At 34.5% G+C, this 27,358-nt stretch overlaps 2 protein-coding genes and 1 long non-coding RNA gene across 9 annotated transcripts; 1 reads left to right on the plus strand and 2 right to left on the minus strand.

Annotated features, from left to right (window-relative positions):
• Nucleotides 1-1,732: 1,732 nt before the first annotated feature.
• Nucleotides 1,733-18,059, minus strand: u2af2b (U2 small nuclear RNA auxiliary factor 2b). Of its 7 annotated transcripts, XM_048202103.1 has the most exons (14): nucleotides 17,530-18,057; nucleotides 15,302-15,322; nucleotides 11,882-12,014; nucleotides 11,468-11,503; nucleotides 11,010-11,113; nucleotides 9,358-9,509; nucleotides 8,458-8,574; nucleotides 8,228-8,366; nucleotides 7,861-7,940; nucleotides 7,431-7,451; nucleotides 3,939-4,061; nucleotides 3,758-3,844; nucleotides 2,835-3,086; nucleotides 1,733-2,649 (listed from the first exon to the last, which is right to left on the minus strand). In XM_048202103.1, exons 1-14 carry the CDS (start codon nucleotides 17,576-17,578, stop codon nucleotides 2,515-2,517), a joined length of 1,449 nt encoding a protein of 482 aa, XP_048058060.1. In that variant the 5' UTR covers nucleotides 17,579-18,057; the 3' UTR covers nucleotides 1,733-2,514. The 7 variants fall into 7 exon arrangements, with proteins under 7 accessions (XP_048058060.1, XP_048058062.1, XP_048058063.1 ...); XM_048202105.1 differs by lacking the exon at nucleotides 15,302-15,322 and having other exon boundaries at nucleotides 17,530-18,058; XM_048202106.1 differs by lacking the exon at nucleotides 11,468-11,503 and having other exon boundaries at nucleotides 17,530-18,058.
• A 1,022-nt stretch (nucleotides 18,060-19,081) lies between these two features.
• On the minus strand, nucleotides 19,082-23,313 carry ccdc106b (coiled-coil domain containing 106b). Its single transcript, XM_048202111.1, is given in 7 exon segments — nucleotides 19,082-19,740; nucleotides 19,819-20,025; nucleotides 21,795-21,935; nucleotides 22,018-22,224; nucleotides 22,319-22,417; nucleotides 22,892-22,955; nucleotides 22,958-23,313. Coding segments are annotated over 7 exon segments (1,059 nt in total). The 5' UTR covers nucleotides 22,982-23,313; the 3' UTR covers nucleotides 19,082-19,423.
• A 1,363-nt stretch (nucleotides 23,314-24,676) lies between these two features.
• LOC125275293 lies at nucleotides 24,677-26,514 on the plus strand. The gene is made up of 2 exons (XR_007186421.1): nucleotides 24,677-25,055; nucleotides 25,474-26,514. It is a non-coding gene; the product is annotated as an uncharacterized LOC125275293 (long non-coding RNA).
• The last annotated feature ends 844 nt before the right edge of the window (nucleotides 26,515-27,358 follow it).

A 27,358-nucleotide genomic window follows, 5' to 3' on the forward strand; every position in this document is an offset into this window, starting at 1 on the left:
CAGCTTCCGTGCATAGCGAGTGATGGTTGGTGTATATGGAGAGGTTAAAGGTGTACCGGGATATCTTGAAATTGTCGTCTTACTGTGGTTTCTAGTAATAACTATTTTGTACAATAGTCGGAAGTTTCTAACAAAGCCAGTACTTTCTTTACTCACAGCAAGTTTTATAATCTAAGATGCTGCTGCTCATAATCAATGCAGTTATGATTGTCAAACAGCATGCTTGGGAAACAGATGGGATTTGGGATATGAAAGCTCACGAGACTGGAAAAAAAAAAAAAAAAACAGTAAAATAATTTCTAAACATAGGCCATTTTTTTTAGACCTTTGATTAAGTATTATACACTTGTTATTACAAAGCAAGACTGTAAAGGTGATTTGAAATGACTGAAATAAGTTGAAGTAATAAATGACTTTTATTTTATTTAACCAGGAAGATCCCATTGAGATACACTCTCTTCTACCAGGGAGTCCTGGCAATAAAAATAAAACTATATAGAAATAAACTTTAATTTTAGTTTAATATGAAAATTTAAATATTTTCAAAAAATATTAATACTATAATAGTATATAAATACTTAAATAGCCTCTCTTCGAGTGCTTGAAAGAGTATTATTGATGGTTGAAATAAGACAAACCAATAACCTTTCTAAATGATATTTATATAGACAATCCAGTGCACTTTCATTTGCCAATGATTTACGATCTGCTGTTATCTTGAAATCATTTGAAAAAAAAGAACAACTTTCTCAAATAAGATGCCATTTGGTGTTTTTTTTAAATGCACAAGAGAAAAAAAAGCATCTTTAAAAACCATTCCATTTAAAGACTGTTGATTGTTGTAAAAGCATTTTACTACTGTTTACATAAGAAAATCAAGACATTACCAAAAGTATTCAATGAACAGAGAATGAGATGGAAACACAGTATGATCAACCGACCAGCTGACATAAAAACACACAACAGGCCTATTCGTTTTTCTATCGACCATGAGTCTTACAGTGTTTGTTACCACACATCTCGATGTTCAAACCACAATGAACATAATTAGTCTAGATTTGAACTAAGCAACAGCATAAAAACTGGTTTAAATCAGAACACACCCATAGAAAAGTGTTTGCAGCATGTTGCTGCACGGCAGTGATAAAGTCTTTAACTTGACATAGAGAAAGAGAGGGAGAAATAAGTGATTAACTTTGGTTTGGATTCACAAAAGACTTCATAAAACCAGTTCAACACAACTATCAGTCCATCCACGGCATCGCGATACATCCCAGTTCAATTTGATTTTCTGTAACAAAAGCTAAGACTGATGAAGCAATGACTTTTACAACCAAATAGTCCTTAAATGAGAAACATTCGGAAATCTGTCATTGATTATAGACACTTGCGGCACATGAATGTATCATTTCAATCTACTGATTTCAGGTATTAGCATTTGTAGCACTAAAGGTGTTCCTTATACTATTTTAATAAATCAGTAGATATACAAGCCTGATAGTTGTGCTGTAATAAGCAATAAGCAACATAAAAATATTCAAAATAAGTCAACTAGATGTGCAGAGGGAATAAAGATGTATATCCAGCCATGAATATGAAGAAAATACCAGTTCTGTTTAGACGCTAGCCATCTGATCAGCCACAAAGTACAAAAATGCTACATACTGCTTCTTAAAGAAGCATGCGGCGTCTCTCAAAACAATGACAACCAGACGGACAGATTGACAACTGATCATACTTCCAAGAGTTTTATTATCAAAAGTGGCCTATTATACTGAGAAAAAAAAAAAAAAAAGACATCACACATACAGAAACAGAAAAGGTGCCACATCGGACAAATGTCATCACCGTCTAATCGGTTGGTGATATGTATGGAAGAGACCAAGTAAGTGTAAGAACAAAGCAGACAAAACCAAGATCTAATACCTGGAGATATGAACTGCAAAAAGCTACAAAATGGGAGGGAGATGTGGTGAGCTGGCCAACAGAGAAGATAAATGACTTCTGAGAAGGATCTGTCAGGTGGATACAACTCGAAGAATAAAAAGAGATAAAAACAAGGTAAGGGACCGAAAGATGACGTCTTAATTTGAATTACCCGCCGATTCTGAACAAATCTCCGCATTCGGTTGGGTATCTATAGTTCTTTCATCTTCTCTGATGGTCAACAATCACGATTTTTATATCATTTGTTTCAGTGTACAATTAAAAAATAGTAACAATTTTATTAACAGAATAAGTATAATCAGTATAACAGAATATCTCCTGCTAATATTCTTAAAATACAAACAAAAGCAAAAACCCTCCCATAATTGCTCACAAATCATCTTTTAATTTAAGCCTCAAAACAAAACAAAAAAACAACAACATTCACTTTTGGCTTTTTTAAGCATTTAAAAAAAGAAAAGAAAAAAAAAGATGTTCCCCCTTTGTCATCTCTGCCTCAATTTCTCTCTTTTTACGAGTTATTATCACAAAGCTGCTACTCCATCCCATTTATCTTGCTCTCTTCCTCTACCAGAAGTCTCGGCGGTGGTAGGCATCTGGATCGCAGTACTTGGTCACCACCACCCTGTTGGCAAACTTTCTCCCCGTTAAGCCCTGCATGGCTTTCTGGGAGTCGTAAACCGATGTGAACTCCACAAAGATCTGGGAAAATAAAACAGATTGTGAGATGGTTTGTGTATGTTTGTGTATGACTAGCAGATGTTCATTGCTGGAGGGTTCAGAGTCAAAGTTCTTTAATCAGCAACTATATACAAGGACTGAAAAACAGCTGAGTTTGACCCAAGCCCATGGCCATCCATCACTTGAGCTGGTTTGCTAAGGCTTACCTTGCCAGTTCCAGGGATATCAAGGCCATCGACAGGCCGGGGAATCTCTATGCTCTTGACCTGGCCGTATTTGGAGCACTCTTCCTTGACGTCCTCCACAATCTCCTCGTACTCTTCGTCGTCCAGGAGCTCCTCTGGAGCCACCATGTTCATCAGGCACAGGACCTCGGTAGGGATACCGCCCATCTGCATCATGGAGTTGGTCATCAGCCCTGGTACTTGCAACGTGACCGGAGTCTCGTTTATACTCGTCTAGAGAGGGTTAGGGAAAAGAAAACAAACAAACATGTTTTTGGAACAACATGCACATATGAAGATCAAATGCACTACCATTAAGTAAGATTTTATTCATTTGTTTTTATTATTATTATTTTATTTTTTTAAAGAAAATTAATACTTCTATTCAGAAAGGTTGCATTAATCAAAAGTGACAGTAAAGACATTTTTAACGTTAAACAATTTCTACTTCACATAAATGCTGTTCTTTTGAACCTTCTATTTTATCAAAAAATCCTGAAAAAAATCTTTCACAGTTTTCATAAAAATATTAAGTAACCCTACTGTTTTCAACATCGATAATAAGAAATGTTTCTCAAGCAGCAAATCGGCATATTAGAATGATTTCTGAAGGATCACGTGACACTGAAGACTGGAGTAATGATGCTGAAAATTCAGCTTTGCCAGCACAGAAATAAATGACATTTTGAAATATATTAAAATAGACATTTTTACATTTGTAAGAATATTTCATAATATTGTTTTTACTGTATTTTTGCTCAAATAAATACAGCCTTGGTGAGCATAAAAGACTTTCAAAAACAATATTAAAAATTTGACTGAACCACACAGGAATTTTACCAGGTTTTGTTTGTATAAAATGTCTTCAAATTAGTAAAATAAAATATTTTATACTTGATTCTTACCATTGTGGCATTCTTGGCCCCTACACTTGCCCTCTGAACCAGCAGCTTCTTATCTGCTAACTGCATACCATTCAATCCCGCAATAGCCTGGAAGAAATATTAACAGATTAACTTTGTTAATATATGGGCTAAATGTGTTGAAATCCATGGATTCAGTGAAACACTAACCATGCCAACTCACCTGATCATTGATGTTAACATCCACATATTCACAGAAAGCATAGCCCTTTGAGAGGCCGGTAGCGCTGTCCTTAACCAAATTGAAGGCTTTGAGAGGTCCAAAAGAGGTTAACAACTCTTTAACCTGAATACATGAAGAAAGAAATTTACATTTTACATTACACTGGGGCTGGGCGATATATACAAAAAAAAATTATTACGATAAATAAGATTTTTCATATCAGTCGATATCGATAATTATGACAATAAATGTCAAATCTATCTTTCTTTCAAGTTTAAAGGGTCATGAAACCCTAAACCAACCAAATTTTCGGAGATTTTCGTAACTAACATTCGTTAGTTTTGATTGTAGGAGAAATCGAGCTCTTTTTTTGGCCCCGGGTGTAAATTAGTCTTTGTGTCAATGTCACACAATGTGATGTTTTCTTGTACTATGGTAAATCGATGACTCATCAGTGTCTCATAATTTTTCATAAGACTGCGTGTCCTTATCCTATGAGAAGACGCCTTGCTTAATTATTCACGACATCACGCATTGATTTCCTAATGACTGGCGCTTCAAACAGTGAGATCGCATACATGAAAGATGCATAAATGGATCAAAAATGAGGGTTTGTTTTTGCTTTCTAAGAGTTTCTGCATCGCATAAGTTCTCTTCAATAGATCTTTGACAAATGCGATTCATCCACGCTGTGAGTGTAACCAGTCTTTACGGCCCTTTAAACGATTAAACAGCTTATAAAACGCTGCAAAATAAGCCTCAAAAGTTAAAGATGCAACAGCGTGTTCATATACATTTTCGATGCAGAAAAAAAATGCTGTGCACTTATTTGTCAATTAAATTATAGTCGTCATGGGATGTGTGTGTATTTGTGTAATTTGGTGAGCTTACAAACCCATTGTGTATATTGTGTTGCGTAATGGTAATTTGCAGCATGCATTTGTGGGAAGCTTTGATGCTTTATGAAAGCAAAGTAAAATTGCCTGAATCAGAAACCGTTGCTGTGTCGTCCGTCTCCCCTTTTCCCCCCTTCACTCCACAGCTAACCATAGCCACTTTTGTAGCATTTTTCAAAACTGGTGAGAACTGAATGGTGCTGAAACAGGGGGTTTCATGACCCTTTAAAGGCAGATGTTTGCTCCTAAATGAAAGTTGTAGAAACCAGACCATTTATTGTGGTCTTAAACTACTCCTTATTGTCATAACATGACAAACACTTCATGTTTTTCAATTTTTTACACTTTTCCATAAAATGAATATCTTAACAGAAAAATTAATTTCTTAGTTTCCTCATGTTCTAAATGGTGATATTGTTTCCAGTCATGAAACCGGTTTGTGTTGCCTGACTTTGATGGCATGCATCTTCAGCACAGTTTGCAGTGCAGGCTGCAATATTTATAATATAACGTTTTGTCTCTTAGAAATGCACATTTGAGAGGAGCTTGAGTTGACAGTAGTAGTAGTTTAGTAGTTAGGATGCAGATGTAAATTTATGTTCATTTAAAAAAAAAAAAAAAAAAAAAATATTGTAACAACCTAATTGTATACGGTAAAAGTTAAATATTCTGACTGTTTGTGTTTTATTAAAATTAACCATTGGTCTTCTATAGTAGCATACATTTAGGACATGATAACCACAGTTAAAACCATGCATATGCACCACCTTAATACCATGGTAAAATGTAACTATATGGTTTCTGTGATATTTGTATGAGAAACAGTAGCCTAAATACATTTAGTATGAACGCACAACAAACGCTATAGCTTAAAGGATTAGTTCATCCAAAAATGAAAATTCTGTCATTAATTACTCACCCTCATGTCATTCCAAACCTATAAGACTTTTGTTCATCTTTGGAACACAAATAAAGATCTTTAGGATTAAATTTGAGAGCTTAGACAGCTATATAACTACCACTTTGATGCTTCAAAAAGTTCATAAAGAGATCATAAAACTAATCCATATGTACGGAAGAGGATTAGGGCCAAGCAATAATAAAAAAATAAAACCATCTCGAGATTAAAGTTGTTAAATTTCGAGAAAAAAGTCGAGATAAAATGCTGAGAATAAACTCATTAAATTATGAGAATAAAGTCATTAAATTACGAGAAAAAAGTCGTTAAATTTAACAACTTTTTTCTCATAATTTAATGAGTTTATTCTCAACATTTTATCTCGAATTTTTTCTCATAATTTAACGAATTTGTTCTCGTAATTTAACGACTTTATTCTCAACATTTTATCTCCACTTTTTTCTCGAAATTTAACGACTTTATTCTCAACATTTTATTTCGACTTTTTTCTCGAAATTTAACGAGTTTTTTCTCGAAATTTAACAACTTTAATCTCGAGATGGTTTTATTTTTATATTATTGGTTGGCCCTAATCCTCTTCCGTACATATGAATTGAGCAGTTTAGTCTAAATTTTCTGAAGAGATTCGATTGCTTCATATGATGAACAGACTGAATTTAGGCTTATATTCACATAAACATTCATCAACTCACATCAGTTGTGGAAAACGGAAACTCAAGCATGTTCGCTCGGCACGTGTGAGAACCAATGAAGGTTCATTCTCGTGTTACGCAGCAAGAGGTTTGTTCTCGCAACTGCTTGACGTGTGAGGTTGAGCTTCTGTTTATGTTCGCTGATTAATGTTTACAAGTGAATAAAAGCCTAAATTTGTTCATCATATAAACCAATCGAGTCTCTTCAGAAAATATGGATTAAACCGCTTAATTCATATGGATTTGTTTTTTGATCTCTTTATGAACTTTTTGAAGTATCAAAGCGGTGGTCACTTAGCTGTCTATGGAGGGACAGAAAGGTCTCAGATTTCAATGACAGAATTTTCATTTTTGGGTGAACTAACACTTTAATCACAAAAAATACTGTAATTATATTTCATTACTCCTTTAATACATTTAATGTCTACAATATTATAATGAAATTTGACATGAATATAACACATTTCTGCCACAATACCATGGTGCAGTTAGTGTTACTACAGTAAACCCATGGTAAATGATGGTGATTTGTAGACTGAAAAGCCTTAATTCTGACTGTATTTTTGTGCACAGTGTTTCTCCTGTTCGTCAGCGCTGTTTCATCTGGCTTTCAAGAGCTTCTCACTGGATCTCACAACGCAGTTTAGCGGTCGTGTGACCGAGACCGATGAGCAAGTGAACGCATCTGCTAAAGTAAGCTTGCGCTGCCGTTTGAACTTTGAGCCGAGCGGATAAAGGTCCATGTGGTGCGGTTCAAATGAGTAGTGCTGATTCGTTCAGCTTTTGACGCATAAACATTATATTGAATATTTATCATTTTATCACCCAGCCCAACATTACTACTTACAAAAGCAGGAAAAAAGTAAAAAAAACATTAACTTTTAAATTACTTATAATGTTATTAAAGTTTTTTTTAGCTTTTTCCTGACCATTTACACATTTTTTTGCTGTGAGTTTGCTCTAGTGTCAAATATGCATATATTACCTGGTTTTCAAACAATCTGTCCTGAAATGTACCACACAAATAGAAATGATCAGGGACCTTTTTAAAAATAATTCAACTTCAGCTGCTCATTTCTCATGTTGGGAAGGAAATGCAAAGAATAAAGAGCCACACACAGCCAAGACAAGCACAAAGCTGGGAAAACCTTATGACATATTACTGTTAGCCGTTATAGTGTTTAGTAATAATACAATCTATGCTATTAGCTCATTATTTTACTATGACTTTTATTATTATTTTGTGCAGTTTAGTTTCACTAAATGCTGTTCTTTTTTGGTACTTCCAGTAAATGGGAGCAAAATGTTTTCATGGCTCTTCTATCTAAAAATATTTGATAAAATATGCTAAAACACTCCTCTGCTAAAATATATGTGTTATATAGATTTTCTACCAGAAACCATTTGTAACCAACCTGGTCGTCGTTGAGATAGTTCGGCAAACCTCCGATGAAAAGCTTGTGAATAGAGTCTGGTACAACAGTGGACACCACACCTGTGGAGCAGATGGAAAACATACATTAACAGACAACTGGCTGGCAGAAGAAAAGGAAGAGAATAATGGAGCGTTAGACTATAATGATAGGGTTGAAATGTACAAGCGTAGTAACAGACTCATTTTGTTTAAACAAAATACATTCACATGAGAACTGAGAATGTAATACAAATGTATGCTGAATGAAATCAGCCATTTGTAATAAAAAACAAACAAACAAAAGAAAAAAGTCACGTTTGTTGTATTTCAGATCCTAGAGTAAAGAGAGAATTGTAAAGTGGTCATACCCGGCACATATACGCTGGGATTCTCGCTCATGCCAGGTAACGGCTGATAGTCGTGCGGCCGGCGAATCTTTAAACTCTGCCCCTGGAAGATGATGCCATCAAATGCCATGGCCTGCGTGGTCTCATCCACTGATCGGAACTGAAGAATTAATGGGAGGAAAACTGTAAATTGTAATGCAACCTTGCATATTCATAGGCAATATAAGTCAGTGTGTGCAGGTGTTACCCACCTCAAGGAAAGCAAAGTTCTTATCCTGGTTAATCTGGACGGCGAGGACAGGGTTTCCTGGGGCCTGAGTCAGACCACCGAGTCTCATCTGGGCGTTGAAGAAGTCCATCATGGATTCCTGAGGAGGAAAAAGGGTGTTATATAATGCAAAGACATTCATACTTTTTTAAAAAGTGATGAACTTGTAATAAAAAGAGATCATTATTTTTAATGTTATGAACAATAACCAATAAAAAGGTCAATATTAAAGTGTATACTTATGTTTTTTCTGAATAAATAAAATGCCACGAGTGAATTTAGGCAGCACATTATAATATACAGTATGAAAAAAATGTAATTCTGAGATTTGCTAAATATTACATTTAAAAGTGTTATTCATTCATTAGTGTTTTTAAAGATTAACTTTAAAGATGCAGTAAAGCGATTTCTGAGAAAAACTGTTGAAAGTGGATCAGACCGAGCACCACTACACACTACACTGCTATGTTTCACATAACCAAGATATGCTGTTGTTGTAATGTTAGCTATAGTAACAGGACAGTTTTGAGTATTGTTGTTTGTCTGGAGCTGGTTGAACTCTTGCTTGTATATACTCTTTTTTTGTTCTTCCTTGTCCTTCATTGGCCATATTCAGCTAAGATAAACTATGATCCACTCTTGCATTGCGTATTCATGTGTTTTGGGGGCGGAGCAAAGAAGGAAGGGGTGTGTTTGTTTGGGTTGATTTAAAATATCAACAGTGTTTCTCAGAAATATGAATACAGGGGAAATGAGTGTGTACAATTAAATATCCAATATGTTTCTGTATAACACATCTAATTGTGCCAGTGTTCTCTGTGTGGATTTGTTCTCCAAAGCCCTGCAGTGTAATTCTAGTGTGTGAACAGTGTTCATTCAACACCTCTGTGATGCCAAATGGGATGTTGCCAACGTAAAGTCTGCGAGCCTGGCGAGTCATCTGACTGCCCACTACGGGCACCGGGGTCGGCGTTACTGCCAGGCCGTCTGGCGTCATGGTGGGCAGCAAAGCGGTAGCAGGGATCTGACCAGCAGCTGAGGAAGAGACAAAAAATAAAATTAAAATAAAGCCAGACAAAAAGAGAGGGAGAGAATAAACAATACTTGATAGGGGTGGGCGATATGGGAAATATTTAGTTGTCCACTACATACAGTAGTGGACAAAAGTGATGTCCGGCCTAGAAAAATGGACATCTTCACCCATTACTTATCAAAAATTTGTTAAAAGATTTTGTAATCATATTATGTAGATGTGCTTGCAGTCAATTCTTTTATTTGTGATAATGCAATGAAATTTCGGAGTGGGATTGCGCATAACTCTACTCATTCCTGCAGATTTTGTGATCACATCCAAAGTGCACAACTGCCTCTGACATACAAGTGCCAAAATGAGATCTTTTTTTCCGAGGCTTATTAATGGTCAAATACACTAATTAATGGTCAAAAATAATGTCATAATGCCCATTTTGGTGAGTATTAAGTAAACACAGTCGTAAACAGTTCAGGAAGAATGTGTAACAGTAACAGTATTTTGAACCCGTGCATGTGTCAGGTCTTAAAGGGACAGCAGCCTAATAAAGGTGCCGCTCTTACTGATCCTTTACTCAGTTTTTTATCTGAATATTACTGTTAGATCTACCTGAAAAAACAAAGCAGTCTATTTAATTTGTATCTTTAATCTATTTTATTTATTTGTGCTTTTGTTCTAATTTGTTTATTTGTTCTTATTTTATTACTGTTTACTTGTATTTTTTAAGTACAATTTACCATTTGAAATCAAGCTTCCTTGTGTCGTGTATAAACTATTCCAACAAAATTACCCCATTGTAAAAAATACATTGAGTTATCAAATATTTGTGAGAATTGTAATGGTAATTGATCAACATTTATACATGAAAAAAGCTTAAAAGCTTTATCATATGAAGTGATCTCTTCAGAAGAAGTTTTTGATTGGCTAGACTTTCAATGGATGGACCAAAAAAAGGAAATAATATTAAAAATATCTATACGACAGTGGTAAAATGGTATTGAATATCGACACTTTTCAAGGTATTGTATTGAAGTTAGAAATTCCAGTATCATAACAACGCTACAACAAAATATTAATAACTGATTATGTTATCATCAATATATGCTTTTTTCTGAGCTTTTTGTTTTTCTATGCATAAAATAAAACATGTAGCTGTTGTTTGCCTTTTTTTCCAAATAATTGTCAGATAAATACCTTAACCAAGTTTAGTGTGTGTTTTTTTATAAATATTTTAAAATACAAAATATTTTCCTCATATTTAAAAAGTTTAATTAAGCTTGTAGGGTCATAAAAAAACAAATATCTCCTCTGGAAATCACTTTTAGCCATTACTGTGAAATTTCATAGAAAGTAATTAAAAACCCTACTAGCAAATATTGAACAGTCATTGATACGGCTATCAAATTTTCTACACATTTCTGTGCACCGTTCCGGTATTTCGCCCACCCCAACTAAGTGAGTAAAATGAGTGGACACAGGATAGTCTTTTATGTCATGTCGCTCACCTTGCATTGCCTTGTACTGCATGGGTGTAATATGCTCAAAGCCAGGAGGCGGTACATCCCAGTACTTCTTAATTTTCTTCTTTTTCTCCCGTTGAGGTGAACGGCTGATTTATAAAAAGGCAGAGAGAAAAAGAAAAGAAGTTAATTCATTTCTATCTAACTGGTATATTACATATTTAACAATATGATGATGATTATTATTTTTTTTTTTATCTAACAGAGCCAAGTCATTTATTTGAATTAAAATCAGAATAATAATCTGTAACTGTTACAGTTAGCACTAATTAAAAAAATATTACACTAGCATAACAATGCCACACAAAGAAAAGGCTTTTAATGCAGAAACAATGAGTAGTAATTCATCTCACAAACTCCTTCAAAGAGTCAAAACACTTGCAAGATGGATTTGTAAGATGTAAACAAATAGTAAAACTGGGTCAGCCCATCTGCAGTATTACCTGACATTTTCTTGGGGTTGATTCTGAATTTGATCACTGAAATGACATTTAAGAACAGGGTTTGACATGTAGCTACTTTACAGTAGCTTAAGTCACAGTACACAAACAACTGAATGAGGTTTAAGAGCAGGACTAATGATGTTACCGTGCATCCTGCTTTATTCTTGATTACGGTGCACTTAAAACTGACTACTTCAGTTTTAAATTCAGACAATTTCAACTACGTCAATTAACAAGAAAAAGCATAATTAAAAAGCATGAACTGACTCATATTGTAATAGAAACATCTATTGCACCAGGGCTCAACAATACGAATACTTGTGCATCAACTGGCCAAAGCTCGCGCTCTGCGCCATCTTTATTGTTGAGCCTTGAGCAATGATGACAGCCATGTTACAACATTCCCTCTCGCACCTGCGTCTATGGCGGCGGTCCTTGCTGTCGCTGCGGCGCTCCCTGCTTCTCCTCTCTCTGCTCCTCCTCTTCCTCTCTCGACTGCGGCTGCGTGAAGGGCTGCGTCGTCTGTGCCGGTTCTCTTTGTCCCGCTCTGAGACAGAATGAAGAAATGAAAAATATGAACATCCAAAAAAATGAGACACAGCTACAGGCTCCTGAAGCAAACCAGTAGGGATGCTCCGATCAGGATTTTTGCAGCTGATACAGACTACCGATTTCTTGACATCATGATCGGCTGATACCGATCCCGATCATTCAAGCTTATAGTGATAAGTAAGCACTCTGTCTGTCACCACGTTAACCTTTTTTTTTTCCCAGATAAAGTAGTACCACAGATGTGTCCTTGGTTATATTATTTACAGTAATGTTGTTTTAATTGAGAATCAAATAAATAAATCAACAAATATTCTTTTTACAATAAATATTTAACAGGCCTTTAAAAACAGGGCTAAAGTGAACCACTATCCGCATAAAATCGTTTGGGTTTGTACACAATCCTGTCAACTGTAGCTAGGCCAAATTTTGTGTTGATATCTCAAAGCATTTGAAAGTTATGGCATTTAAAGCTATTGTAGTCTTTTTATCAAAAGTCCAAAAACTAGAGGTCGACCGATTCATCAGATTTGCCAATTAATCGGCAACGATAGCTGATTGGTGGAACAATTGGTTATCGGCAAAATTCATGCTAATAGTTGATCTGGTTTGCGTCTGTTGCTGGAGCGGCTGAGAAGGGTGCCGTTTATTTTGACACGAGGCTATGACACGAAACGGTATGAATTCAAAACACTTCAATACATGTTTTGCCATCCGCGAGTTCTTTTTTCATCAACACCGCAATACATATTTAGTTATTTTGATTAGAGAATCATCAAGATTCTAAAATAAAAGCAAATAAAGTGAGAGACTATACATGTAATATACATTTATGTAATTTCAGTGCTCTGGCCTTTGTGTAGCAGTGTTAATTTTGACAGCAAATTTTGATTTAGTTTTAGTCATAGTCTTTTGACTAAAATGCCATTTAGTTTTAGTCATATTTTAGTCATCGGAAATTGTTTTAGTTTTAGTCGACTAAATATCAAAAGATTTTAGTCGACTAAATATCAAAAGATTTTAGTCGACTAAATCTACAGTAGATTTAGTCAACTAAAATTAGTTAAATTGTAATGCATTAAGCACTTCTCTAACAATACACAGATCCAATCACTGATATAGGTACATCTGATATTCCCCAAACTGTTTATGTTCACCCAACTGTACTTTGCTCGCCAAAGCGGACGGTTTTTGACTGTTCAAGTGCAAAAACACACGAAAGAGCAAAATTCAGTACTTTTCAGGGATTGACAGACTTATTGAGGTACTATTATAGTTTTCGTTTAAAATTTTTTTTATTAGATTTGATTTTTAGTTTTTCTGCTTTCATTGTAATTTTAATTAAAAGTTAATAATTTTTTGTGTTTATGTCTTTTAGTTTTTGCTTTTAAATGTCTATAAGTTTTTATTTATGTTTATTTTAATACCTCAGGTTATGCTAAAGCTTAGAAACTATTAAATAAAAAAGTTTACATTTTTATATATTTATTTTTTATTTCATTTAATGTTTATTTCAAGTAATGAAGATTTCTTTGGTTTTAGGTTTAGTTAACTATAAGAACCATATACTTGTAAAATATATTGAGTAATGTGTCAAATAATGTTCTTAGTCTTTCCCTTCTGTGACAGAAGATACAGTAGTTTACCATGAATTAAATAGAAATTAAATTAAATACAGTTCATTGTTTTAACGAAATAATAATGACCAGAAAAAAATAATAACTATAAACTATCCTGAAATACACCGTGACTCTTATTTTGAAATGTCTGCAGTCTGCACTGTAGCAGGCTGCTCATGAGGGTGATAAAATATGCATTCTTACAACCGTCTAAAACATTCTACTATATAAACATCATGTAGTAAACATTGTCATAATTCATCAACATTAGCTTATAAGTAATCGCATGGCATAAATATGTGCTATTCATTAATTGCGAAGAAGTCTGAAGTGCAGCTGCGCGAGCCTGTAGAGCGCGCAACAGCGCCACTTTTCCTGTGGTTAGATCAGCACGTTACACTTCAAATGTGCGCATCTTCCACACAGGACAGCAGTTCTGACTGGATATCTTCCTAAATCGTCCCTCTCTTTCATTTTTGTCTCGTTTTTATTCGTTGACGAAAATGAGTAGATTTTAGTCATTCAAAACGCATTTTTATTTAGTCATTGCCTCGTTTTCGTCCGTGAAAAAATGTTGTTGACGAAAATTATGACGAAAATTATTCGTCAACAAAATTAACACTGTTGTGTAGATATGTAAAGATGGCCATCTTTAAGCACGACTGTTTGGATTTATATAAAGTGGTAACACTTTACAATAAGATTCCATTTGTAACATTAACTAAGGTTAATAAATGCTGTAGAAGTATTGTTCATTGTTAATTTGTTAATTTCAACATTTACTAATACATTTTTAGAGTGTTACATTTTGTATCAGTTTGAATACATCATTTATTTACTTTAATATTTATTAATATAATGAATATATTCATATTTATTTCATTTAGTGCATTTTCATGGTTCAGTACTGCTTTTTTGTTATAAGTTCAGCACTGTTTTACTTGAAATGTTATGTTTGTTTGTTTTTTTAACCCGTATCCATATTAAAAACTACTGGTTGATTAATTGGTTATCGACAAGTACAGTCCAACCTAAGTTATCTGTAAAATCCACTATCGGTCGACCTCTACCAAAAACCTCTCCAAACAAGTGATCCGAGTGTTTTACTGAACACTGAGCATAAGAACTACATACATGGGTAAAATAGGATGGAAGTCCTATAGCTTTAGTCAAGCAGCATGACTCAGTAAGGATTTTCTCAAGAATTAAGCATCATTTTTGTTGTGTGTGGGCCCGACTAAATCAACCTGCTCTAAATAAATAATGTCCGATTTACTATGGTTTACTAATGTTTAAAAAACGATAAAAAAAAGCCAAAAAATTGCCGCAAAAGCCTAATCTGTATACTGTTTTACATCATGTCGGTGGCGACTTTTCATACGAATATTTATAGTTTGGTCACAAATTGAAACAAATATTTTCATCAAATTTTGATCGGTTCGTATGATCGGCCAAACTTTGTGATTACCAAACGAGTCATAGAGTAAGAAAAGAGGAAGGAACATGAAGAGAAAGCCCATTCCAGCTACAGAATGAAAGATTTGGCACACTATTATGTAGATTTTCAGTTTTTCACAGTGAGTATCTAGGGAAAAAAGGAAGATTAGAGGTAAAGGAAAGAGACAGGTTGTGTGTGCTTTTCTGGACCTCATTATTGGATACCCACCATGACCATTTAGACTGTCACCTGTGCGGAAGAGAGAGAGGGGTTAAAAAAAAAAGGAAAAACAGGAAGTTATTGCAACTCAATTAAACTTACAAGCAGAATACAGAATGTGTCACTAATGGCAGGTGATCTGACAACAATGTAGACATACAAAACCTGCAGTTACAAGCTTATCATCAGTTACATACAAGACAAAGTCAAAGCTTTTAAAGGTGCCCTAGAACCCTTTTTCATAAGATGTAATATAAGTCTAAGGTGTCCCCTGAATGTGTCTGAAGTTTCAGCTCAAAATATCCCATAGATTTTTTATTATTCAATTTTTTAACTACCTATTTTGGGGCATCATTAAATATGCGCCGTTTCTGTGCGTGTCCCCTTTAAATGCTCGCACTCCCCGCCCCCAAGCTGGCAACTCTATAATACATTGCATAAACAAAGTTCACACAGCTAATATGACCCTCAAAATGGATCTTTACAAAGTGTTCGTCATGCAGCATATCAGATCATGTAATAGTATTTATTTGGATGTTTACATTTGATTCTGTATGAGTTTGATAGTGCTCCGTGGCTAAAGCTAACATTACACACTGTTGGAGAGATTTATAAAGAATGAAGTTGTGTTTATAAATTATACAGACTGCAAGTGTTTAAAAATGAAAATAAGGACATTGCTCTGGTCTCTGTGAATACAGTAAGACACGATGGTAACTTTAACCACATTTAACAGTACATTAGCAACATGCTAATGAAACATTTAGAAAGATAATTTACAAATATCACTAAATATATCATATCATCATGGATCATGTCAGTTATTATTGCTCCATCTGCCATTTTTCACTATTGTCCTTGCTTGCGTACCTAGTCTGATGATTCAGCTGTGCACATCCAGACATTAATACTGGCTGCCCTTGTCTAATGCCTTGAACATGGGCTGGTATATACATATGTTGGGGGTGTACATATTAATGATCCCAACTGTTACTTCACAGTCGGTGTTATGTTGAGATTCGCCTGTTCGTCAGAGGTCTTTTGCACAAATCAAATTTACATAAGGAGGAATCAATGGTGTTTGAGACTCACTGTATGTCATTTCCATGTACAGAACTCTAATTATTTAACTATGCTGAGGTAAATTCAATTTTCAATTCTAGGGCACCTTTAATGGCATGTCGATTCTGGGACAATCACTACAAAAAATTTCAAGTGAGCTGTTTGTTTCAAATATAAAACTTTCTTTAAAAAAAAAAAAAAAAAATCAGTCATGAATGTACTATATTATTACAATATTAAGTAGGGTTGTCAAATGATTAATCACATACAAAATAAAGTTTACCCAATATATGTGGGTGTACTGTGTGTAATTAATATGTATATATAAATACAAACACATTCATGTATATATTTGAAAAATATGTACAAGTATATTTATTTATTTTTATATAACTTATATTATATACAAATAAAAATATTTTGTACGTAACATTTCTCTTAAATATAACATTAATTTGTGTGTATTTATATATACATATTAATTACACAGTACTCACATATATTGTGCAAACTTTTTTGTACGCGATTAATCGTTTGACACCCCTAATATTAAGACTTAAAGTCAACATGAAATGGAAGTTGCAATAGTCTTTTCTTTCCTATTGTGACATATGTGATTGTAACAGATTATCAGCAAAAAAAAAAAAAAAAACGGACTTGATTGGATCGTTGTGGTATGCTACTGCTGTGATCACATGTGAGTGACAGGTTGTCCCGCCCTCAAGCCAGTAAACACGTCATCAGGGAAGGGATGTCGTTTCAAGTGGGAGGGGATGTTATTTTGATTAAGGATTACAAGCGCACATGATTTTAAAAAAAAAAGTAATGTGCACGAATAAATCATTTATAACACTTAAATATTATTACATAACTGTACTTTCATGTTGACTTTAAGTAAACTGAACTTGACACCTTTATACCCAAAGCGAGCTCAAATACAGAATAATTAAATAACACGTATCCTGTCAGTAAATATCAACAATTACCAATTCTCAAATTTTTATGCATATTAACAGCTTTCTAGATCTTTCTTCTCTAAAGCATAAAACAACCAATATGCTTCAAGTGCTGTGTGAGTTTCATTTCCGTAAGCATCAATATGTTTAGTTATTATGATATGGTGTTACGCAAGTGATTACTGTTCACTAAAGTCAATGGTGCATGTTTATACTCACCTTGTTTGTTTTCAGATAGCTGTCTCTCGAATTCATCAAAATCAGACATCCTGGTGTTTTGATCTAACCCAGACTCTGAAACTTCGGTTAACACGCTCTTTCGTTTATAGTCACACGCAATTTCACGGTACGGACTACAAAAATACAGATGTTTTAAAATGTTACACCAGCATACAGAGTTTTGCAAAATGCACGCAAAATGTGAAGAGATACAAATACACGCTTTGCTTCAGAGAGCTGTTAGCTGCTAATGCTAACTCGAACCGCCGCAGGATAACAATGAAAGGCTCGCGTCGGCAATACAGATGATTAAACCCCTTAAATACGAAGATTTGCTTTTTAGATAATCTCCCTGATAGTCAAATGTTGTAAATTGTCATTATTAACAGTGTTGAAGTCTATCCGTCTCGACCAAAGAAGCTAACCGCTCATTCCGCGTTGGCGGATGCTGAACGTTTCTTCACAGCCGCAAAAGTCACTCTGAACAAGGGCGGTGAAGGTGTGCGCCCCTACAGGCCTGGGGGATGAGTTTTCCCCATCAGTCCTTTGCATTTTAGCTTTGATTATCTTAGATTAGACGTGTAATGTAATGTTAGAAATGACTATAAGATGCGCTCTTCCATACAATAAGATGTTTAATAACAGCAGGGTACAGTTTTGAAATGGAGTCATAATACAAAAGAAAAAAAAGTTAATCACAACAAAAATGCCATTTAAGACAATAAACCGATGTTGCAAAGTATAAACACTGTTTTAGCATATTTAATATTATAAAGGCACGCCAAAGGAGGATTATGAACTAGTAAACAGAGACAACAAGTTCTATGAACAAGACATTTTCTCATAAATTATATTTTAAATCAATAACCAATCTTTAATATTCATGGTTAGCTTTGTAATCTCCCGAGTACGACTAGTACCCAAAAGTGTACACAATTGCACAAATGTAAACAATGTTTGTTATCAAATACCTTGTTTTATATACATAATCATCTTTCCACTTTTGTCAATTACAAATATATATATAAAAAAAAAAATGTTTTTTTTTTTTATGCTAAAAATTGTGTAGTCATTTTAACAAGGCATCAATACACTGCTGCCCTAGCGATTTCAAAGGCTTACAGATGTTGAACACAGCATAACTACTATTCTTTGTTTTGTTTTTGGGTTTCTCATCACTAGGTTATGTATGAAAAAAAGCACACATATTAAAGAATAATGTGCTCCTTTATCATTAGATAGCAAACATTTTAGTTAGGAAAAGTTTAGAAATAAAGTCTGAAGATGATTTTTTTTTTTTTTTTCTCCAAGATGGTAGCAAGCTGAGAACTTTATTTTTATACATTAGTCTTTACTCATATTGACTCATATTGTCCAAATGTGATCACAAGGGTCGGGATGCTAAAGAGAAGAGGTACCTTATGTGATCCCCAACTTATATACTCAAACAAGACAAAGTCCTTTACATTTAAGGAGTGTGATTTCCAAACTTTACATATATAAAGAAAATTAAGCATATATACAAAATAAAGACAGGCAAATACAGTGGCTGACTTTTACCTCACAAGTGTCACGTTTAATTTTTTTTACCAAAAACCTTTTTCTCTTAAATTTCCAAAACTGTACAGTATTTGTCCAAATTCAATACTGTCAATCTACACACTTTAACTGAATAATTACCATCATTAACTGGCACAGAGTTGGGTTTTTCACTCCAAATGTGTGTAGATCTAGAATTGAGGTAGGGGGAGAAAAGAAAAAAGAAAAAGAGAGAGAAAGAGGAAAAAATAAACAGTCCATAAAAGTTCAGTGAATGGACTCCATCGTGTCCAAACCACTGTCTCAACACCTCTGGCTCCTCCTTCCCCCAAAAAGGAATACTTTTGTTGGAAATTCAGTGCCTGAACCTGTATGAAATGGGCAGCAAGAGGTTGTTCTTCTTCAAGGCCTGCACCTTAGCATGAGCATCCTCATCAAGAGCTTTATAGCAGCGCCTCGCATAATCCAGAAGCTTCTCCTTGGAGGAATCAAACTCTCCAACCTCAGATACCTTCTCAGGAGCGACCAAAAGCATTTCAGCAATAGGAGTGGTGGAGGCCACAGTGTTTCGGTCAACCCCATGGACCTGGAATGCTCTAGACATGCTCTTCAGCTTCTGATAGGTCACAAGGATCTTATTGTAGCGAAGTAGAACACCTGCAGGGTCTTTAACTGCAAAAAGTTGTAATAATTATCGAACTTCTGTTTGAAAATATAGAGTTGCTTTGAAGTATATGGAGACTCTCTTACCTCTTTGTCTTTCCATGCTTCGCGCAATACGAAAAACGCGTCGTCTTTTTACTCTCGTCTGGCAATTCAGCCTGCCTGAATGGTTCTTTTGTGAGATTTTACTATCTGAATAGCAAACATCATCATCTGTAACAACCTGCTCCTCTTCCACATAATCTTCTTCTGCTATATACTCTTCCTCCTCAATCACCTCCTCTCCTTCTTGATCTGAGGTAAACAAAACAAAAAAATCCAATTTAAATCAATTCATTTTCATGATTTAAAATAAAATAAACATTAACTGAAATAAAATTAAATATAAAAAAAACTTAAATGTATTAAATTTCTACAGAGCCCCTAAAAGGAAAAAGTATATTTAAATGATTAATGATTAAATGACTATATAGAATAAAACATTAATAAAAATAACAAAAACACAAAACAAAACTAATAAAACTTTAAAATTAAAATGAATATAGAAAATACACAAAAAAAATCTTATCTACAAAAACTAGAATAGTACATAATGGTAAAATTTTACTGTTACAGAAGCATAAAGCAACAGTAGCTATGTTTACATGGACACCTTTTGTTTCAATCGGAAATAATCAATTCATATTGATGAATTTGAACATAGTTTTTAAATGAATGCTAAATAAAGTGATCGGGTTGGTGTGCGCATTTATATGTCACAAGCTTCAAATCTGAATAGATTTTTTGACATGCGTACAGAGTTTCCCGCTGTTTGCGCGCTCTCATACTATAACTTTTCTTTGTTTTAAAAAGCAGACTTAAATGGATAATTTACACAAAATGAAAATTATCTTATGATTTACAAGCCATCCGAGGTGTATATGACTATCTTCTTTCAGACGAACACAATCGGTGATATATTGATATATCATTGCTCTTCCCAGATTTATAATGTAGTGAAAGGGGGGCCAGATTTTGAAGTAATTTTGAAATAATCCATACGGCTCCAGAGATGTTAATAAAGGCCTTTTGAAGAGCGATGCTTTTTTGTAAGAAAAATATCCATATTTAAAACTTTAAAAAGCCATATTTATTTGCCTCTCACGGTTCAAACAAATAGGGTTGTGCAACAAACTCAAGCTCCTCTTCTCTTATATCGAAATCCTCCAACATTTCTCTTCATGAATTATTTTAGATTTCTAATTCATGGCCAGTGTTTTGTTTTGCTCTATCCTCTGCGCCTCCACGTTCGTCATTGCGTCACGCGTAAGGTCAGAGGATACTCTTCGGCTGTACGCATCAATTTGTGGCGGTCTGCCGGAAGCTAGTTATTATAGTAAATAAAGTTTTAAATATAAATATTTTTCATACAAAACCCATCGCTTCGCTTCAGAAGGCCTTTATTTAACTCCCTGGAGCTGTATGGATTACTTTATGATAGATGGATGAGGGTTTTTTTGGCAAGGATATTTTTAAATATATCTCCGATTGTGTTTGTCTGAAAGAAGATAGTCATATACAACTAGGATGGCTTGAGGGTGAGTAAATCATGGGATAATTTTCATTTTTGGGTGAACTAACCCTTTAATATTTATCTTTGCCTAAAACAAGGTGTCAGTGATTGAAAGTCTGAAGCAAGGTCTGGTTGTCCTACACCACTCAACAGACGATGAATGGAAGGAGAATTTTAGAGAGCTCGTTCCATGCGTCATATGTCATTTCTATGTCATTGCACATGCACATTACTTTCCGTTTTCAATCCGATCAAGTGTCCTTTTGATTGTATTAGTAAAGGTTTAAACCACCCCTTACAATCTGAATGAAATTTGAATCAAATTTTGCCAATTAATTCCGACTGACATAGTTACATGAGACTTTTCTATTCCGACTGTGCTACTAGTCTGATTACAAAAAGGATTTTAGGGTCCATGTAAACGCAGCTAGTGATACTGCAACTGATTTTTAATTTTAAGTGATTTTAATAAAAGAAATAGTAGTAGAAGCTAATTAGCTGTTTTTTCTACTGCGCTTTTGGTTGCGTGCAGGGATTTTTCCAGAGCGTGTCATCATGTGTGATGGAGGAGTGGGTGTTTTCCGGGTAGGGGGCTTTGAATTGGTGGGCTGCTTCTGACTGGTAGGTTGCTGCGCGGCATCTGCTTCAGTTTCTTACATAAAGGAACAAAGATGACACTTCATAAAATGGGATTATTACATTACAATACGCTACTTTGCACAAGTACAAACTACCTTTTCCCATTGTGCCATTGCTCTCTTGACTCTTGGTGGTGAAAATGAATCTGTCAAGTTGGCAGCGCAGGAAGTCCCTCTCCTCCTCCAGATCTTCAATGCGTTTTTGGAGCCACGAGTTCTTTTCCAAAGAAATCTGCAGTTGTGCTCGGAGACTGGTAATCAGAAGGTACGAACTGCAAGGAGGAATCTGACCTGAGACCGACTCTGCAGAAGCATCGATTTGTAGAAGACAATAAAGAGTAGAGATCAATTGTAATAATCAAACATATTACCGTCACAACATGGCTGGAGTAAGTACCATTGAAGGTGTGGTCAGTTTGATCACAGAAACCAGATTCGTCCAGGTTGTCCTCCTCAAAGGGGATGGAGATTTCATACCCATCCTCGTTCTTCAAACCTTTAAACAGGAACAAGACAAACGTGACCTTATTAATCACAGGTAGTAGCCGGTTTTTAGCTGGTCCAAATCGGGTTCCAATCTTAACCCTATAAAGCCTACAATATCATATTTGATATGTGAATTTCGATCAAAACGTTGCTGAAAAAGCCTGTTGGACACAATGTACTACCTTCTGCCCTCTGATTGATAATTCATACTTTTTTTTCAGCAAGTAAAAGGCTTTTAGTATAATTCATAATTTAGTATAATTTCAGACTAATAATTTTGATATCATGCTTTAGAGGGTTAAACCAGCAATCTCTTATTATTTTGTCAAACAGGTTGGTGAAACATGGTGGCAGGTCAACCAGCTAATAACCAGCTCGTTCCATCTTAGACTAGCTAGAAAATCGTCACAAAATCCCAGTAACCATCCCAAAAGGAATACGATTTTATCCAGTTTAAAACTTTTTAAAACTAATAAAGTCTGACCTCTGCAGCTCCCCGTGCTTCCCTGTGCATCAGTCATGATTCCGGTTACATGGATATGGCTGATACATTCACAAAACTACAACCAAACATAAACTCTCTCAAAAACACGAATCCTATTGTTCTCAAAAATCGATACTAAACTTTTCAAAAGAGCAAAAATGCATGACACAGCGGCAATTAATAACAACCATGGACTACTAAGTAGTTAATTAGGCATTAACGTTAACAAGTAGTTAATTAAACATTAGTTAATTTGCTTGTGTCTCTCTCTCGTCCTGTCAAACAGGGCAACGGATGACTGTTTCACATATTACATGTTTCTGCTAATAAAGAAGGCGTGCAAGTATATTTAAATTAGTTTTGGATATATTAATTCGCATAAATTAGTTCTACTAAATTATATGATACACTTGGTGCATATGGGGGTTAATAAACTTGTGTACTTACAAACGCAACTTCAAGGACCTCGTTTGCTAAGCGTCCGCCTGTTGATTGGCTCTTGTTTGTTGTTGTGAGTCTGTGTCGATAGTGTCATCATGAGGATTGACTGACTGAACGAGAGTCTGTGGAGTGAGATTATCCGAGTCATTTAGAAATCATAAATCGTGTAGGGCGCGGTGAAACTCTACGTACTACAAGCATATGGCATATCCCAGATTTTTTACAAATAGCATAAAGCACACGCAGAACGTTAACCTAATTGTGTCCCATATAATTTAAACTAAAAATGTAGTATTTTAATTAGTGTAGTGAATTAGGCGATTCAAACAGTCTATTAATGCAAATAGATAGACTTTTCAGGATTCAGTTGATTATTTTGATTCAAAACAATAAAGATACAATTATGGAAGCTCGTTTCTGCCGCGGAATACAATTTATTGATAATTTAAGATAATTGTTACTTTTTATCTCGCAGTTCTGACTTTTTTCTCAAAAATGCGATTGAGTTATAAAGTCATAATTATGTGATATAAACTCGAATTGCGTGATATAAATTCGAATTGATATAAAGTCAGAATGCGTGATATAAAGTCAGAATGTGTGATATAAATTCGAATTGCGTGATATAAAGTCAGAATGCGTGATATAAAGTCAGAATTGCGTGATATAAATTCGAATTGCGTGATATAAAGTCAAAACTGCATGATATAAAGTCAGAATTGCGTGATATAAAGTCAGAATACGTGATATAAAGTCAGAATTGCGTGATATAAATTCGAATTGCGTGATATAAAGTCAAAACTGCATGATATAAAGTCAGAATTGCGTGATATAAAGTCAGAATACGTGATATAAAGTCAGAATGTGTGATATAAATTCGAATTGCGTGATATAAAGTCAGAATGCGTGATATAAAGTCAGAATTGCGTGATATAAACTCGAATTGCGTGATGTAAATTCGAATTGCGTGATATAAAGTCAGAATGCGTGATATAAAGTCAGAATGTGTGATATAAATTAGAATTGTGTGATATAAAGTCAGAATGCGTGATATAAAGTCAGAATTGCGTGGTATAAAGTCAGAATGCGTGATATAAAGTCAGAATTGCGTGGTATAAAGTCAGAATGCGTGATATAAAGTCAGAATTGCGTGATATAAACTCGAATTGCGTGATATAAATTCGAATTGCGTGATATAAAGTCAGAATTGCGTGATATAAAGTCAGAATGCGTGATATAAACTCGAATTGCGTGATATAAAGTCAGAATATGCGTGATATAAAGTCAGAATTGCATGATTTAAAGTCAGAATTGCGTGATATAAAGTCAGAATGCGTGATATAAAGTCAGAATGCGTGATATAAAGTCGCAATTGAGAGTTATAACTTCAGAATTTTTGTTAGTTATATAATTAGTTATTGTTTATTTGTAAAGGTAGTTAACGTCAATTATTGTTAGTTACTGTAAATTCATAATACATAAAAAGGGGATCTCCATCAAACAGTGCAAGAAGTCCTTGTTTTATTTTGTTTAATTCCTGATGTGATGACAGCGTAATAACTGTTTTAGTTTGAAAGGGCCGATTCCGGTGGTGTCAAATATCAACATGGGAGGGTCCGGAAGCAGCTTCAAACAGGTAGACTGTAGTCCATACCTGACTCAACCACACCTGAAAAGCGATGAAATATTTAATATTCGTGAAGTAAAGATACCGAGAATCAAGGTCAGTTTATTGAATAATACATCTGAGGTCGATGAACGTTGTTTGTTTAATGTTTTTGAGTAGATAAGATTGTCTGTTGTATGAGTGTTGATCGCACATGTTTTTTCCTGGAACAGATAATAATGGACGAAAGTGCAGTGTGTTATGTTGCTTTAAAGTTTAGACGTGCTTCACATGTCACATGTTTTTTGCTTCATGACCCAGATTTTACTCTGTCTAGGCATCAAGTGGCCAAAAAGATGAACAAAATTGTACACAGTGTATCTGGCTTCATTTTGCTTAGTGTTTTATCCTCTTATTATGTGCTGTGTGCAATTTTACACTGTTATTAGGCTATATATTATACTGTGTTCATAAATGCATTCATTTATATATGGTATAGCAATATTTAGGCCTACTGTATATTTGTCTCCAACAGTTACCATGGCATGTGCTGGTCTCAAACACTGCAAAGTGGCCCTGGGCTTTGCTGTTATTTTCGACATTTTTGGCTTTACGGCCCTGTTTGTGGGGCTCTTTGTGCCACTGGAAACGAAGGGGAGAGATTTTGGGGACCTTCTTGTCTACACTGGGGCCGTCTTGGTGCTGATATCACTTGGCGGTTGGGTCATGTGGTATAGTGGCAACATTGAGGGTATTCCAAAACAAAAGGATCTAAGCGGAATTGGCAATGCCGTGGAACGCTTGGCACGCAACCTCAGCAGGAAAATGTATAGTACACGTCGTGTTCACAGAGGGCCCTGACATCTTGACGGTGATCCTGTTGACGTTTTATTTTAAATAAAAAAAGACTCAATTTTTGTGCCTTACAGATTTTTGGACATGGAGATTCAAAGAAAAACAATTATTTGACAAACTGAATCCTGACCTTACACCTTGCTTAGGTAAATAGCTGTTATAGCCTATTTCAATAACATTTGGCCTATATTGTACTGTTTTATATATAAATTTGTTTTAATGTACTGCTACTATTGTAGTTTATTCAGTTACTGTACAACAAAGGTCAGAAAGAATGTTACTGCACGAATTGTTACAAGAAAGTAAACTACTAGTGTTAACATGTATGCAACATGTTTAACATTTATTTTCTGTTTGAGCAATTCATGGCCAAAAGCAGTGTTTATTCTTTATAAAGTGTGTTTTAGTTATATTTTTTAGTTATCAAAAAATTGATTAATTGAACATGTACACAAAATGTATCTTAACTGATATTTAGCAAATTCTCAGTATTGTTTGTGTCTGTTAAATGATCATGTTCAAGTGGCCTATTTAGACAGCAAATCTTGATCCACCAATCAGAGTACAACCATTTGCAGTACTTCATCTGATCTCTAGGTGGAGACAAACATGAACATTTCATGTTATGGCAAGAGTTGATAGTGGTCACATGGCTTTTGTATGAATAAAAATGACATTTTTGACTAATTAAAAGGCGTTTTTAATAAATGTAATGAATTACTTTTCCTTTGCATTGTTCTTTGCTATAGATGGTATGACAGACAAAACAAATGCACAAATAAATAAATAAATTACAAAATGTATATACAAAATACACAATTTAAATTAAGCAAATTGAAAAAAAAGAAACATTTGATGAATAAGACTGCATTATTGTTATTTTTTAATACAATATCAAGTAGATTAACTTCTCTGCCTCTTCTAAAAGTGTTTCCAGTAAACAAAGAACAAAGAAGCTTACAGTTAGTCTAAGACATAAACACTGGACTTTATTTAGCTCTAGGGTCTTTTCCTTTTTTGCACTTGATCTCTGAGGGCTTTTCTTGTTTTAAGCCTTCTAATGGGATTGGAACTTATTAGCACATGTGGTCTAAAAGTGGCAAATTCTGTGTGGTACAGACTGGAGTGAGTAAGCAAGATTTGCAATTAATGTGAAATAAGTAAACCTACTCTGTAGGAAAAGAAATACAAATGCAAATCAATGATAGTTATGCAATTTTCATAGTGCTAAATTAGTACATTAGTTTAATGTAGGAGCAAGCAAATAGTGAAAAACTGTTCTTGGGTCTTTAACGTTTGAAACATATTTCTAGGGTGACAAATAGGGGTAAGTCTCTAAATTAATATCAGCTCAAGAAAACAATATGCACAACAATTATAATTTAAAAAGTAGTTTTTCTGACTTGAGTATTTCACAACACAGGACATTTCATTAGAGATTTAGCTATTTTGACAATTTGATTTTACACAAAAAAGAAAAAAAAACATTTTATGTTTATGAAAAAAAGAAAATATATAATATTTGTTCATTAATGCCTAATTTAATAAATGGCATATTTTCTTAG

This window comes from Megalobrama amblycephala, linkage group LG9, assembly GCF_018812025.1.
Source record: "Megalobrama amblycephala isolate DHTTF-2021 linkage group LG9, ASM1881202v1, whole genome shotgun sequence".
NCBI classification, from domain to species: Eukaryota; Metazoa; Chordata; class Actinopteri; order Cypriniformes; family Xenocyprididae; genus Megalobrama; species Megalobrama amblycephala.